This window comes from Primulina tabacum, chromosome 8 (assembly GCF_025594145.1).
Source record: "Primulina tabacum isolate GXHZ01 chromosome 8, ASM2559414v2, whole genome shotgun sequence".
NCBI classification, from domain to species: domain Eukaryota; kingdom Viridiplantae; phylum Streptophyta; class Magnoliopsida; order Lamiales; family Gesneriaceae; genus Primulina; species Primulina tabacum.
Genome location: NC_134557.1, coordinates 9,953,763 through 9,971,070, shown reverse-complemented (window position 1 = coordinate 9,971,070; position 17,308 = coordinate 9,953,763). Strand labels below are relative to the sequence as shown.

General features: G+C 41.5%; 2 protein-coding genes across 2 annotated transcripts; both read left to right on the top strand.

The window, feature by feature from the left end:
- The first annotated feature begins 2,396 nt into the window (after nucleotides 1-2,396).
- On the top strand, nucleotides 2,397-4,457 carry LOC142554559 (uncharacterized). The gene has a single exon (XM_075665221.1). It carries the CDS (start codon nucleotides 2,397-2,399, stop codon nucleotides 4,455-4,457), a length of 2,061 nt encoding a protein of 686 aa, XP_075521336.1.
- Nucleotides 4,458-6,285: 1,828 nt separating this feature from the next.
- On the top strand, nucleotides 6,286-6,780 carry LOC142554558 (uncharacterized). The gene has a single exon (XM_075665220.1). It carries the CDS (start codon nucleotides 6,286-6,288, stop codon nucleotides 6,778-6,780), a length of 495 nt encoding a protein of 164 aa, XP_075521335.1.
- Nucleotides 6,781-17,308: the final 10,528 nt, after the last annotated feature.

Below are 17,308 nucleotides of genomic sequence, written 5' to 3'. Positions count from 1 at the left end.
CGACAGAATTATGTGATTATCGGTTTACATTTTGCGTCAAATTTAGGGATAACAGTTCATATTGCTAATAATTTAAATAATAATATCTAATCATCTTATTTATCAGTGTTTGTGAAAAATTATGTGATTATGCTTGTGATTGTGCATGTTCATGATTTGAATTGATTTTAAAATTAACCAAACTAAGGAAAATTGGTTTGTTCAAATATTTGATTAGATAAATCCAAACCAATCGATTTATAAATATATAATATTTTAAATTATATATATAATTAATTGATTTTCGGTTTACACAAATAGTCAATATTGTGAAAAAATTGATAATAAATATTATTTTTTAGGCTTTGTAATTATTTAAAATAAAGTTGAGTGGACTTAGAAGATAGATGTCTCACATTTTCTATTGAAGTGTGGTAAAGTTTTTGTTTATTTAAAGATGAATTACTTCATTTTGAAAATTTATATTTTTTAGACGAAATATGTAATATCATTATCATACATTATAATTTTAAATTTTTAAAATATTTTTACGCTTGTTGATATTTATCCTTTTATAATAACTAATTTAGAAATTTTAAATTGTGTGAACAAATATATTTGAACAAAAATTGAGATTTATAATCCAAACCAAGCCAAAACGAAACCTTGGTTTTGTTTTTCATAATCAATGATTGAGTTTGGTTCGTAATTTTTCAAAACCGATAATATCGGTTTAGTTTTACTTTTTATCATAAATAGAATCAATCTGGTTTTGCTCACCACCATGATTAATTTTAGTAATTCTCATCAAAATCATGTAATTAAATGACTAATATCATCGTTAATTTTTATACATACGTTATAAAACACACATGCATGTAGGAGTATTTTTTAATCACACAATTATAAAATTAACAATGATAGTAGTCATTTAATTACATGATTTAGGCATAGTTTGGTACATGAGATAAGGGAGTGATTGATAAATAATCCTCCTTATCTCATGTTTGGTACCTTTTTAAAAAGCCCATGATATTGATAAATAAATTTTTCAGAACGATAAAATGTCACTTTTATTAGGTGTGATAATTCTAATTTAATGATAAAATACACTACAAATGAGTTAATTGCCCTCAATTTATAAATGATTTTTATAAATCTATGCTAGTAGGTAGAAATTAAAATCAAATAAAATTTTTATTTATTTTTATATATTATATAATATGATAATTATATAAATGAATTCGAGATAATTATATAAATAATTTTTATAAATATCAATAAAATTATTAGTATCACTCGATTAACTTTAAAAATTGATATTTGACTTGACTCACAAAATCAATGGCTCAATTATCATATTATATAATATATAAAATTAGGTAAAAATAAATAAATTATCAAGCACTATCGGCGCATGAACAGATAAAAAATATGAACTCAAGCAACAACTTTGAAATTATAAAATTTATTATGATAAGGTTAACTTTGTCATTACAATCTAATATATAAATTTAATCACTCTTATTAAAATCATACCAAACATTAAATATAATATCATACATCTTATTTATCATTAACTTATCCTTATATTATATATCAGATGTTTATCCTATTATGTGTACCAAACTATGCCTTAAATAAGAAATACACAAATTGATTCTCGTACGTTACAAGACTATAATTTAGTATTATTGTAGATGAAAGTATTTTGATATGTAGTTGATACCCCCATAAGGATCCGGGTCCTCATCAACCCGGTTTGTTATTTGGATAGCCCAAAACAGAACCAATATGCTAGTCATTTTCCCGAGGACCCGAGCAAAAGGCCTCATCTCAGGCACTTCTCCTCTCCCTAGGCAGTCATCATAGCCCGGGCTCTCTACCAACGAGCCGGGAACTCTACTATCCGGGTTACCTCGAGAATTGAACCACATTCGAGTATGGTTGATACATGCCGTCTAATCTGTCAGAACAACTTGGGCTTGGAGTGTCTTAGAAGCCATCAGAAGCTAGAGTATGGGCAACCGACTTGCCATACTTAGTAGGTGGCACTGGAATCGAGGTACCTATCCCATTTTCTTACTATAAATAGCAGGTATTAATGTCATTTATAAATTCTGAAATCTTTCAATTCTCAAGCATTTCACATATTTTCTCTCAAATATTGCTTGTGTTCACCTGAAAAACCGGCTGACTTAAGCATCGGAGTGGCTACGCCAGACACCCTTCCGGCACCCATTCACGAAATTACTTTCTTATTTACAGGTGCTGTTGAAGCCATTATTCTCACTCGAAATTCCCAATCACTATAAATTGTTGATTTGATCCGTTGGAGCTCTTTACCCGGCTCATCCATTTCAACGAGATCGCATCATTGGCGCCGTCTGTGGGAAACTTGAGTTCAAGACGTTGATATGGCCTGTACGAGAAGAACCAACCAAGATAATTCTCGCGCCCAGGATGACGGAGGGCAGACTTCAAGACAGGGTGGTCAGGTTAATAATACCGGACCAAATCTCATTACATTAACCCCGGAGGCGTTACAAAAGATTGTATCCGATGCCATAAAGCAAGCTATGGCCAGGAAAGAAGTCTCTCATCCTGATACACCACCCGGGGATAGACAGGGACATGAGCAGGAGCAGGAGAGGAGGGAGGATGAGGGGGCAGGAGAAGACGAGGAATCCAGCGCCGGGTCCAAATCTCCTACCGTGGCAGAGGAGTTGTTGGAGTTGAGACAGAAGATGAAGTTGTTGGAAGGACAGTTGGAGAATCACGGTACTTCCCGGGCTGTCATTAGGGGATGCCCGTTTGCTGAGAACATTTTCCGGGAACTTCTTCCCGAAAATTTCAAGTCTGCAAAGGTGAAAGACTATGATGGCAACGCAGACCCGGAGGAGCACCTGGCCAGGTTTGAAAATATGGTCATGTTGCACTGTTACACTGATCGAATCAAGTGTAAGGTGTTCCTTACAACACTGGTGGATTCAGCTCAGAGGTGGTTCGAGGGCTTGACTTCCCAAAGCATCAGCTCTTTTGAAGATTTCCAGAAGGTGTTTTTACAACATTTCAGCATCAGTAAAAAGTACAAAAAGACTGCTTTTAGTCTTTTTGAAGTTAAGCAGAGCCCAGAAGAGAGTTTAAGGGCTTATATCAGAAGGTTCAACAGAGTGGCCTTGGACGTCCCCACTTGTGCCACTGAAACAACGACTACTGCATTCACCCAGGGTTTGAGAGAGGGTGAATTCTTCAAGTCATTGACCAAGAAGGTGCCTAGGGATTTCGAGGATCTGTTGTCACGAGCAGAAAAGTATATCAATATGGAGGAGGCCCAAAAACAGAAGAGGGAAGCTGTGAGAAAGGAGAGAGGAGATCGGGTGTCTAAGCCCGAGGAGAGGGGACAGAAAAGGGGCAATACATGGCACTTTTCTCATCACGTGCCTCTGAAAATTGCCCGGGAAAGGGAAGTACAGGAATGCAGCAGAGATTTGGCCCCGGATCATCAGTTATCCCGGCCAGAGCCGAAAGGATTTTACTCTCTTCACAAAGTGTGCCACCATAACACTGAAGATTGCAAAACATTGAAGGGGAATTATGTCTCACCTTACATCCCGGGACCCAGCAACAATAGCCAGAGGCCGAGAGTGCCACCCTGGACGTCTCGGGAACCAGGATTCAGCGCCCGAGGAGGAAGTATGAGGAAAATCCCGAGGATTGAGCCCAATAGAAGAAGGGAGCCTGAACCCGAGAGGAAAAGGAATTTTCCCACTGCTGCGGGATTGATTAAAATGATATTAGGAGGCTCTACTGATGGAGACTCCAACCGAGCAAGGAAGTCGAGAAGTAGGAAAGAGTGTTTGGAGGTGGAGGGAGCGAGAAGGAGTGAGGCGGTCATCAGTTTTGGCCCGGAAGATTTGGAGGGGGTGAATCTGCCCCACAACAATGCCCTGGTGATCCAAGCCCGAGTGGCAAATTATGATATTCTACGATTTTTCATGGACTCGGGCAGCTCTGTTAATGTAATTTTTAAAGATGCCTTTATGCAGATGGATTTGCAGGGCTATCACTTGGAGGCTGTGGAAACTGCCCTCTTTGGTTTTGCTGGCCATATGGTTTACCCGGAAGGGGAGATTGTTTTGCCATTAACCCTGGGTTCTCAGGATCTTAAAAAGACGGTGATGACTTTATTTACCGTAGTGGACTCCCCATCATCATATAATATCATTCTGGGAAGGCCGGCTATGAACGAGCTGAGAGCCGTAGCATCCACATACCACCAAAAGATAAAGTTTCCAGTGGGAGCCCGGGTGGGAGAAGTCCGAGGAGATCAGCCATCCTCCCGAAAGTGCTATGTGGAGGCAGTCCGGGCTGATCAGAGCAAGACCAGGAGGGAAGGGAAAAAGGCAAAGGTGGATGGAGTAGAAGGGGGAGTGATGGAAAGAGGAGAGGTGCACTTTGTAGCAGAAGAGGAGTAGGAAGTGGTAGAAATCGGACCAGGCCAACAAATCCGGGTTGCTCGGGATCTCAGCATATCCACCCGGGTTAGTCTGGTTAACTGTTTAAAAGCTAATATTCATGTGTTTGCCTGGTCCCAACAGGAGTTGACAGGGATTTCTCCCCTGGTAGCGGAGCACCAATTGAACATCCTCCCGGGATCTCACCCGGTGAAGCAAAAAAAAAAAAGACACTTTAGTCCTGAAAAGGACAAAGTTATTGATGAGCAAGTAAAAGAGCTCCTGAAGGCTGGCCATATTCGAGAGATTCAATTCCCTTCGTGGCTCTCGAATGTGGTCTTGGTGCCCAAGTCTATCGGGAAGTGGCGCATGTGTGTAGATTTCCGCGATCTTAATAAAGCTTGTCCCAAGGATCATTATCCTCTGCCCCGCATTGATCAGTTGGTGGACTCCACATCGGGCTTCGAATTGCTAAGCTTCATGGACGCGTACCAGGGGTATCATCAAATCCCCTTGGCCAGGAGTGATCAAGATAAAGCCAGCTTCATCACCTCGGGAGGTACATTTTGTTATATTGTAATGCTTTTCGGGTTGAAGAATGCAGGGGCTACTTACCAGCGTTTGATGAACAGAGTCTTCGAGAAGCAGTTGGGGCGAAATGTGGAAGTCTATGTGGATGATATTCTGGGCAAAACCCGGGAGGTTGCAAGCTTTATTGGTGATCTTGAAGAAACTTTTGCCACTCTCATGCAATACGGGATCAAGCTTAAACCTGCCAAGTGTATTTTTGGCGTAAAGAGTGGCAAATTCTTGTGATTCATAGTGACCGATCGAGGGATCGAGGTGAATCAGGAGAAAGTCTAGTCTGTGTTGTGCATGTCATCTCCCCGATCCGTCAAGGAAGTACAGAGGTTGACCGAGAGGATTGCTTCCCTGTCCCGATTTATTTCCCGGTCAGCGCATAGAAGTTATCCTTTCTTTCAAGTCTTGAGGAAGGCCCAGCAATTTGGATGGGATGATAAATGTGAACAGGCCTTCCAGGACTTGAAAATTCATCTGGCAGGACTCCCTGTATTGGTGAAGCCGGAGCCCGGGGATAAATTATATGTCTATTTATCTACCACAGAGTATGCTTTCAGCTCGGTTTTAATAAAAGAAGAGAGCTCCGATCAAAAGCCTGTTTATTATATCAGTCATGCTCTAAGAGGACCCCGAGCTCCGGTACAGTGAAGTAGAGAAGATTGCTCTTGCCTTGGTCATAACTGCCCTGAAGCTAAGGCCTTACTTCCTGTCACATCAAATAGTTGTTCTTACCAATAGTTCTCTTGGCAGGATCATGACTCACTCTGAGGTGTCCGGGCGTATGGTCAAGTAGACAGTAGAGTTGGGGGAGTATGACATTGAATACAAACCTCGGGTAGCCATCAAAGCGCAAGGTCCGTCAGATTTTTTATCCGAGATGGTCCAACCCAATGAAGAGGAAGTATGGAGAGTATTCGTGGATAGGGCGTCTAGCCTTGCCGGATGTGGAGTAGGGGTTGTGATAATATCTCCCCCGGGAGAAAAGATAAACTGGCACTTAGAATTGACTCCTGGATAACCAATAATGAGGCTGAGTATGAGGCTGTCCTGGCTGGTATTCAAGCTGCCCGGGAAGTCGGGGCTTCCCGGATTATTCTATATTCCGATTCGCAACTCATCACTCAACAAATAAAGGGCGTGTATGAGGCTAAAGATGACATGATACTAAAATATTACAGCTCATTAAAGCCCGAGCAGAAGTTTTTGCGGATTGGGGTATTGAACAAATACCCAGGAAGAGAATAGTGAGGCAGATACTCTGGCGAAAATGGCTGCTTCTTTGTCAGAGGTAAATACCCGGGAGGTCTTGCGTGTTTCCCGTTTGATCCTTTCTACTGAGGAAGAAATGTTACCAGAGCCAGAGGACTCCTGGATGACACCTCTGATCAAGTTTATGGTAAATAATGAGTTGCCCGAAGACAGAGCCCTAGCTCGGAAAACTAAGAGACAAGCTCCCATGTTTGTTCTCTTAAATAATATTTTGTATAGGAGATCATTCCAGGGACCTCTTTTGAAATGCTTATCTGAGAAAGAGGTGGATTATGTACTCCGAAAAATTCATGAATGTTGTTGTGCCGAGCACCTTGGGGGAATGTCTTTGGCCCGAAAAACAATGCTTGCTGGTTTCTGGTGGCCAACTTTAAGTCAAGATGCTGCTGGGGTGGTCCGAGCTTGTGAAGGCTGTCAACATCATTTAAATTTTAAGCACAGTCCGACTACCCTCATGAAGCCTATCTGGGCATCTTGGCCCTTTGATCAATGAGATACGGATATTGTGGGCCCTTTCCCCATTGTCCGGGTTCAGAAAAAATTCTTGTTAGTAGCTGTTGACTACTTCTCCAAATGGGTAGAAGCTGAGCCTTTGGCAAAAATTACTAAGCAGGAAGTACTGAAGTTTTTGTGGAAAAGCATCGTGTGCCGATTTGGAGTGCCCAGGAGACTAATCTCAGATAATGGGAGACAATTTCAGGGCAGAGAAATCACATCATGGTGCCGAGAGATGAGATCACTCAGTCTTTCACCTCTGTTGCCTATCCTCAAGCAAATGGCCAAACAGAGGTAGTCAACAGAATCATTGTACAAGCATTGAAAACCCGGCTTCAGGGCAAAGGAAAGGACTGGGTGGAAGAATTACCCAGTGTTCTCTGGGCTTACAGAACTACTCCTCGGGCACCTACTCAAGAAACTATTTTCAACTTGGTATATGGTTCCGAAGCGGTCCTTCCAGTAGAAATCGGGCAGACTTCTTCCCGGGTAGAATCTTACCCGGATGGCAATGACCAGAGCAGGGCCATGGAATTGGATTTAATAGAAGAAAAAAGAGACCGGGCATTCATTCGAATAGAGGCATACAGGAGCCGGGTTATGAAATCATATAACAAAAAGGTCCGCATCCGAGACTTCCAAGTCGGGAATCTAGTCATGAAAAAAGTCAACCCTGCTGGGGAAGTTGGGAAGCTGGAAGCTCGGTGGGAAGGACCTTATAAAATCACTCGGAGAGTCAGCTCGGGATTTTTATCTAGAAGATGCGCAGGGGCGCTCTCTCAAAAGACCTTGGAATGTATTTATTTAAAGCAGTACTATGCATGACGGATGTAATTATTTGATGGATGAAATAAATGAAAGGAATATTTTCTCAGAGCGTGTTCTAAATACTTCTGTTATCAAGTCCCGGGACATGATCCCCGGCCCAAGGCTCCGCACCTTGGTTTTTAAAAAGCCCAGGGCACTACACCCTGGCTCGGGACACCACACCTCGACCATTCTCAAGTCCCGGGACATGATCCCCGGCCCAAGGCTCCGCACCTTGGTTCTTAAAAAGCTCAGGGCACCACACCCTGGCTCGGGGCACCACACCTCGACCATTCCCAAGTCCCGGGACATGATCCCCGGCCCAAGGCTCCGCACCTTGGTTCTTAAAAAGCCCAGGACACTACACCTCTGGCTCGGGGCACCACACCTCGACCATTCCCAAGTCCCGGGACATGATCCCCGGCCCAAGTCTCCGCACCTTGGTTCTTAAAAAGCCCAGGGCACTACACCCTGGCTCGGGGCACCACACCTCGACCATTACCAAGTCCCGGGACATGATCCCCGGCCCAAGGCTCCGCACCTTGGTTCTTAAAAAGCCCAGGGCACTACACCCTGGCTCAGGGGCACCACACCTCGACCATTCCCAAGTCCCGGGACATGATCCCCGGCCCAAGGCTCCGCACCTTGGTTCTTAAAAAGCCCAGGGCACTACACCCTGGCTCGGGGTACCACACCTCGACCACTCCCAAGTCCCGGGACATGATCCCCGGCCCAAGGCTCCGCACCTTGGTTCTTAAAAAGCCCAGGGCACTACACCCTGGCTCGGGGCACCGCACCTTGACCAGTCTAAACCCCGAAATATACTCTCTTGACCAACTTTCCCAGGTTGTATACGCGCCAAGTTTTATATCAGGGTTTTAGATTGCTTATATCTGATTCACTTGCGGAGTATGAGTCATTTTATGCATTACAGGGATCAAGATCCCAGGTACTTATTTGAAGTTACCTGTTAATTCGCAACACTGGGAAAATTTTCTGGTTATTTTCATGCAAGCAGATTATATCGCCTTAGTTATTGAAAGACTCATCAAGATATGATTACAGAGACGGTAAAGGGAAAATGAAATTTGCATTAATAAGAGCCCGAGGGCCGAAAAGTTACAGGACAGGAAAAGATAAGAAAATACAAATACTAGTCTATGTCTACATGTTCAGGCCCGGGCTGCTCTTCTTGGGCCACCTCCTTCTCCTCCTCACCATCCTTGGGAAGGGATGCAATGGCCAAACCAAAATCAGGAAAATTTTCCTTATCTTGGGGTAAGAGTCCGGCTTCCTCAAATTGTTCCCGGCATTTTTCAAAACCGGTCTGAAAAAAAGGGTAGGCCTTGTCCACCACGGCCTTCTTGAACTCAGGAGATTGGAGGAAGGAAGCCTGTCACTTGTCCTTATCGTATTCAGCTCGAGCCAGGGCACTTTCAGCTCTCTCAGCTCGGTGCAACTGCAACTCTGCCTGTTCGGAAACGGCACGGAGACTCGATTCCGAGATAGATAGAGAGCCCTGCAGACGTTTCTCTCGGATGAGGCCTTCAGTAATATCCTCTTGAGTTTTGTCCAGAGCTGAGCGCAGCTTAGCCACTTCTTCCTCATGGGTGGCTCGAACCCGGGCTAGCTCCTCTTGCAGCCTCTCCTGAGCATCTTGGAAAGACCGGGATCGCTTGCCAGAGATAGTAGCAGTCCTTCCAACCGCCTCAAAAGCCGAGAATAGCAGGTGAGCGGCCTGTCCAAAAACAAGGTCGATAAGAATCGACGGTGATCAGAGCTAGAAAAGGTTATGGGGACTAACAAAAACTTACCGACAAGAGATTGTTCGAGCCCTCAAAAATTTTGGCAGAAGCACTAGCATTCTTCAAACGAGCCTCCTCATCAGGAGTGAGAAGCTGTTTGAAAATCTTCATCCCCCGTGGTGAAGACCCCTCTTCAAGAATATTTATTCGGGGAGGCTGCTCGAAGAGAGGAGGTTGTTGAGTGGTTTGTTACTCGAACCCGAGGAGAGGAGGCTGTTGGTCAGATCGTTGGAGGGGAGGGGTGTTTGACCGGGTCACAAGAGAGGAGTTTTGACCCACCTCCCAGCTGTCCTCGGCCAAAGTTTGCTCCGGGCTTGTGATAGCCTTTCGCTTCCTCTGGGTCAGAGGGACGTGGTCCTCAAGGTCCTCTTGGGATGCTTCCTGGGCCACCTCTTTTTGTTGGGTCTCAACCCGGTCTAACTCAGTACGACGGGCTACCGCCTCCTCGGCTAGTTTCTTCTCAAGGGCAGCTTTCCGAGCTGCCATTTTCTTTCTTTGGCTGCTTTTTCAGCCGCCCATTTTTTGGCGAAGGCCTCCTGCATTTTTGAGTTATCTGCACAAAAGTAAGAAGAAATCTCAGCACAAATAGTAATATAAAACTCTCAAAACAAGACTAGGATATTGCAAATTACCAGGTTGAGCGCCCGAGACTGCAACCTCGTCAATCACCCTGTCCAAAGGGTCCTCAACACGGGCACTCAACCCGTAGGTAATTAGGTTATCATCTAAGATAAGAACAGAAAAGGAGTACTTCTACCCCCTCCACCAAGTTTTTACTAACAAGGAAAGGCTCCTCGAGTTTGTAGGACTGGGGAAGGGAAGGGAGAAACCCGGTCAGGCAGGGAAGAGGACCTGGGAGTTGAATATAGAAAAATTTTCCTTTCCATCCCTTTTGAGAGGAAGGGATGTCATCAAGGAATCGGGCATTTAGCCGGGCAGTCAGGGAAAATGCATTGTCCCCAAGCCGGCAAGAAAAGAAATAGTGGAGAATAAGGGGAGTGATGAGATAATTATTCATCTTGAAAAGGACATAGGCCGAGGCCATAATCCTGAAGGAATTAGGATGAAATTGATTAACTGGTACGCCGAAGAACTTGGCGACCTCAATATAAAAAGGGTGGACGGGAAATCGGAGACCATTCTGGACTTGGTCCCGAAAGAAGGTAGTATACCCGGTAGGAGGGTTATTAGCCCTATCAGAAGGACCGGGTACTAAAATAGAGAAAGAGGAAGAAATAGACCCCAAAGATCGGAGTTCCTCGTCCGCCCTCGAGCGCAAAGTGCTGCTCATTGAGGAGAACCAAGGAGTCCCCGGGACCTCAGTGGAAGGATGGTCAGAGGCCCGAGCTTTTCCCTTACCTTTGTCCTTTCCAGGAGCTCGGGAAGTGCCCGAGGATGAGGGTTTTGAAGAAGAGGGTTTAGTTGGGAGGGATTTTAAGGTCCGGGTAATAGAACGGCGGGGCGGAGACGGAGGGGAGTCAGAGCGCAGTGCGGCGGACTCATCGCTAGGAGATCCTCGCGCATTAGCTCCAGAGGTAGAAGAAGTAGAATTGGACATAGATCGAAAAGAGAAACTTACAAGTTTTGAGGAGGAAAGTGATAAAAGATCGTCGGAAGTAGGTGGTTGGCACTAAAGAGCTTTGAGGAAAAATTTTGCAAGAGCTTCGCCGAAGATTTGATTTTGAAAGTGATTTTTGAGAAATAGGGCAGCCAATACTTATAAAGGGAGGGAATCAATCTGCGCCGTTGATTTGAATCAAATCGGACGGTTGAACTAAACCTGGGAAATTGTGCGGGTATATGAAAGGACGTGCAATTATTAAAATGTCAGACCTATCGGCTCCTAGGAATGCGAAACGTTCCTGATCATTGGAATAAAAAAGGCACGAGTAATTATGACGCCACATCAACAGCCCGGGAGACACGAGGCCCCGGGGTGGTGATACCCCCATAAGGATCCGGGTCCTCATCAACCCGGTTTGTTATTTGGATAGCCCAAAACAGAACCAATATGCTAGTCATTTTCCCGAGGACCCGGGCAAAAGGCCTCATCTCAGGCACTTCTCCGCTCCCTAGGCAGTCATCATAGCCCGGGCTCTCTACCAACGAGCCGGGAACTCTACTACCCGGGTTACCTCGAGAATTGAATCACACTCGAGTATGGTTGATACAGGCCGTCTATTCTGTCAGAACAACTTGGGCTTGGAGTGTCTTAGAAGCCATCAGAAGTTAGAGTATGGACAACCGACTTGCCATACTTAGTAGGTGGCATTGGAATCGAGGTACCTACCCCATTTTCTTACTATAAATAGCAGGTATTAATGTCATTTATAGATTCTGAAATCTTTCAATTCTCAAGCATTACACATATTTTTCTCAAATATTGATTGTGTTCATCTGAAAAACCGGCTGACTTAAGCATCGGAGTGGCTACGCCGGACACCCCTCCGGCGCTCATTCACGAAATTACTTTCTTATTTACAGGTGTTGTTGAAGCCATTATTCTCACTCGAACTTCCCAATCACTATAAATTGTTGATTTGATCCGTTGGAGCTCCTTACCCGGCTCATCTATTTCAGCGAGATCACATCAGTAGTGTTGCTACTTCTTCTTCTCTTTCTAAGGTTATGTACGATGGGCGAGAAAGCATGACCAAGGAAACAGCATGCACGCGAATGTGTTTTGTGTGCGGTCATGTGGGTGAATCCCGCACAAAAAGCTTCCGTGTGGTGAAGCCCACCCTTTTTTATTTTATTTAAAAAAAAAATAGATGGTGAACCGGAAGATTGCTCATCATAAAAAGTACAAAGACCGTGGCCATGATTCAGAAGGATGTTTAGAGTTAGTATCTTTGCATTATAAACGTTGGACACCAAACTATTCTTGATTTCAAGCAGAGATATATTTCTTGTAAATAACTACGAAAAATCTATAGGAAGTTGTCTTTCTTCAATCTCCAAGAATTGGGTCCACAATTTAAAGTTGTTCCTTTTCTAGCTTGTATTAGAAAATATTTGCGTTGAGACGAGATCATCAGAAAAGGACAACGGTGCGGCTGCACTGTGGCTGGCTGCGGAGCACGGTATCGATGGAAGAGTCCGACCACGAGTCACCTTTGGACTGTTGGTTGTCGAGTGATATGTTTTTGTGTGTGGAGAGAAAAAAATCTAGCATCTTAATATGACATATATTGTTATATTTATAATTTTCATGGACTAAATTAAGATCCTACTAGGACTCTAAATTAGAATCCCAATATGACTATGAAGATTGAAACCTAATGGGACTCTTACTTGAGGTTTTCACCTTGCCAAAAATTTTCACTATGATTCATTATCTAACCCAGACTCCTATTAGTCGAAATTGTATTAGAATTCTCCAATCTAATTATTCAAATAATACATGTTGAGTTATTATCTCATGCATTATTTTCATCTTTTGACAATACACAAAACAATTAAATATCTACTAATTAATTAATTAATTTTAGGGTTTTCTAGAATATTTCATGATAACTTCACATTGTATTCAAAAGTGCTTAATTAATATTCAATTATCATATTCTAAATTTAGTAATTAAATAATTGTGATTCCGTTATAATTCTGATCGACTATCAACAACGTTGATTTTGACTAGGATATGAATCTCATAATTACAACGAAATGTAAAAATTTTGATCTTTTCACTGACTCGTTTTTTGCAGTTGCCTATTTTGGAACTCTTTCATTAAATTAGTCAGTTACATTCTCCTCACAAAAATACCAGTCAAGCTAACTTCCACAACTTCTAAATATTGAATACACTTATAAACTTCTTCTTAAGCAATATGTTTGATATCCATCAAACTTAATCATCAAATTTAATTATTTGAATTTGACTATCTGAACGTGAACATATAATTCAATATTTCTGTGACCCTCAGTAATTCAAAGATATAGCTAGTTGTGGGTTTACAATTTTATGTGATTCAAGAGAACATTTGTCCTTATTCAAGATTACCCTAATTAGTATTCCTTTTAATCAACACCTTGATCAAGAACTTTGGAACTCGAGTCTAATTGCACATATCGGTTCATGGTAAGAATGTTTAGTAGCATCGTACCATGATCTCCTAGGTATCACTCATAGTGACTGCAAGAACCAGTATGTTATGCTTAGCGTACAGTACAGTCTCTTCAATACATATCCCGATCGAATTTGCAACAATTGGTATATCGATAGTTGCAGATGAATTCAATAATGATGTAATATATCTTTGAGAAATCATAGTAACATCATACGTGCAACTGAGAAAATAAATTTTCATAATGCAAATGTCTTACTCTGGCCAGAGATTACTTACATCATTAACTCATTAGATCACATAAGATATTTACACCCGTAGTTGAGCTGTGAATCCCCAACTACAATACATCGGCTCTTACGTATGTCGAAACTAATTCAACCTCGCCACCTTATGACCCTTGTAGAATCGGTAAACGAATCAAAGTACAGTGCTAGTACGTAAAACCTCCATGTTGTCTCGGGTCAAAGGGCTAATGTTGTACAACCATAACCGAGGAATAATTCACTCGATAAATGATAACCACTTGGAAAATATGCGGGGTGGTTGTTCAGTGCAATAATCAGATGATCACTCATCTGTATAAATGAACATCTATATGCACATACCAATAAAATGTGGCATTAACATCACAGATGTTAGTCGCTCGAGCGATCTTTATCCTTGTTTTAGGTGGGTGAATCGACTAAGAAAGAATTTAGAATATACAATGCACTTCCTAACTAATTTCATGATTCATGTGACTTGTGGACCTCATGGTACTTATAGTATATTCAATGATTTTATCTATGCAACTTGCATGTGTATACAGATAAAGTAAATGTCATAATTGGATAATCGTAAAATATTATTAAAATAAATATTGTGTTACACGAGAGTCAATAAATCTCAAGCCACAATTTGGCTCGTTGAACACTTATTCTAATAAATTTTCCTATGTTACAAAAATTATTAGTGTTTTTATGGTGGTAGTCGTTATATTAATTTGCTAATGGCATATATATATATATATATAAGATGGATATTAAAAATGCCTCGTTAGATGGTGATCTTCGAGGAAAAGTTTAGGCTCTCTCTGTCTCTCTTGATGTTTCTCATAACACCAGATAGATTTACAAGCATAAAAAAGTATTAATCAAAACTTAAGTCCTAGTTTGAGAAGCTTTTTGTTGCAACGTATTCACTTGATTTTCACTGTAATAACCATACGAAAATTGAAATAGCAATTCGTTTTTTTTGAAATTAAATATTTGTTCCATAATTCAATAAAAATTTTGAAATTAAATATTTGTACCATAACTCAACATTTTATTGAAGGTATTGTGGTACATTCTTCTTCTAAAGCCTATCTTCTCTCACAGTGACATATGATATTCGGTATTCCTCTTCAAATGGGATACCTTTCATAAATCCTATTTATTTATTTTTTGATGACATGAAAACCTGCAACCATTATCTTTTGATACTTAATAGGTAAACTCTCAAACTAACACAATAGCATATAGTGTTAGAGTAGATGCCCTGCAAGCCAACGGTTGGCTAGGGAATTTATTGACTCAAGTGAAATAAACAATCTTTATTTTAATATAATTTAACTTTTTATGGTCTTGTTATACTTTATCTGTATACCCATGCAAATAGTATAGATAAAATCCTTGCTTACGCTCTGAGTGTTACAAGCAGATATCAGGCAAACATTGGTCCAATGTATTGGAAGGCCGTGAAAGATATTCTTAAGTACTTGAGAAGGACTAAGAACTTGTTCATGGTCTATGGGGTGGAGAATTGAAATTGGAAGGCTACACTGATTCTAGCTTCCAATGTTACGTAGATGATTCGAAATCGACCTCTGGCTTTGTATTCATGCTTAATGGTGCGGCTGTCTCTTGGAAAGGTTCCAAGCAAGACACCATTGCGGATTCCACCACTGATGCTGAATATATTGTTGTATCTGATGCAGCCAAAGAGGCAGTTTGGATGAGAAATTTTGTCCAAGAGTTGGGCGTTATTCCTAATGGAGTTGATCCAGTCCCGTCGTACTGCGACAACACTGGTGCCATTGCGCTAGCAAAGGAACCAAGGTCTCATCAGCGATCCAAACCAGTACTGAGGAAGTTCCACATCATACGGGAGATAGTGGGAAGAGGAGACATATCAGTTGAAAGAGTCCCCTCTGCAGATAATGTTGCTGATCCACTTACAAAGCCCTTGCCAGGACCATTGTTTGAAAAGCATCGCGAAGCAATGGGATTAAGGGTAGTTGGCTCTAAGGCAAGTGAGAGATTGTTAGAGTAGATGCCCTGCAAGCCAACGGTTGGCTAGAGAATTTATTGACTCAAGTGAAATAAACAATCTTTATTTTAATATAATTTAACTTTTTATGGTCTTGTTATACTTTATCTGTATACCCATGCAAACAGCATAGATAAAGTCCTTGATTATGCTTTAATACAAATGAATCGTAATTCGATGTTGAAACTCATTTGTAAACACTGCATATTCTAAATTCGTTCCTAGTCGATTCAGCCGCCTAAAATAGGGATAAAGGCCGCTTGAGCTCGAGACTAGCATCTGTGATGTTGTGTACTGCGTTTCTTGGTAAGGACATAGAGATGTCCAAACATGCAGATGGGTAGTCATGTGATGATTATACCGAACAACCCTCCCTCGAACTTTACAAGTGGTTATCATTCATCGAGATGATAAGTCCGTGGTTATGATTGTACACCATTAGTCCTTACGACCCGGGACAACACTGAGGCTCTATATGCTAGGGTTGTGCTTTGACTCGTTTAACGGCTCCAGGAGAGTCATCAGGTGGCGAGGTTGGGTACAGTTATGACACATATAGAGCCACGTGCATTGTATTCGGGGATTCACCGCTCACCTGCGGGTGTGGATATCTTATGTGATCTAATGAAATAATAGTGCATGGAATCTCTGGCCAGAGTATGAGATGTATGTTGGAGAAGGAGTTCCCCAATAGTACACGCGATGCCACTATTAAAGTTATCACATAGTTATCGAATTATTATGCAACCCTCGATAAACCAATGGTTGCAGATTCGATCGGGATATATGAGATGAAGGGACCGTACTGTACGCTAATCATAATCGACTGGTTCTTGCAGGCACTATCAGTGATACCTAGGAGATCATGGGGCGATGCTACTAGACGCTCTTACCATGATCCGATGGGTGCAATCAGAAATGAGTTCTGACATTCTTAATCAAGGTGTTGATGAAAAGAATGGGCTAACTAGGGTAAGCCCGAATATGAATAAATATTATTCTGAATCACAAAGAGTTGGGAACCCACGGCTAGCTGTATCCCTGAACCATTGAGGGTCACACAAGCACTGGATCGTTTGTTCCCGTTGAGAGAATAAATTATTATTCTGAATCACAAAGAGTTGTGAACCCACGGCTAGCTGTATCCCTGAACCATTGAGGGTCACACAAGCATTGGATCGTTTGTTCCCGTTGAGAGAATAAAATCAAGAAGTTGAATTTGTATTATATAGTAAATTCAATGAGTTGAATTTATGGTAATTAAATTTTGAGAAAAATAAATTCAAGGAGTTGAATTTATGAGATTGTAAATTCAAGAAGTTGATTTTATGAAATTTGGAGAAAATAAATTCAAGGAGTTGAATTTATAAAATTTGATAATTTAATTTATTAAACTCAAAAGTTGGGTTTATTAAATATTAAATTTTGGAGGTGATAAAATTCAAGGAGTTGAATTTACAATTTATATAATAAATTCAAATGCTGAATTTATAATGAATTTAATTTATTAAACTCAAAAGTTGAGTTTATTAAATATTAAATTAAAATTGGTGGTAA

Excerpts from the sequence above, each read along its gene's own strand:
- LOC142554558 (XM_075665220.1), top strand. The coding sequence starts at position 6,286 with ATGGCTGCTTCTTTGTCAGAGGTAAATACCCGGGAGGTCTTGCGTGTT.
- LOC142554559 (XM_075665221.1), top strand. The coding sequence starts at position 2,397 with ATGGCCTGTACGAGAAGAACCAACCAAGATAATTCTCGCGCCCAGGAT.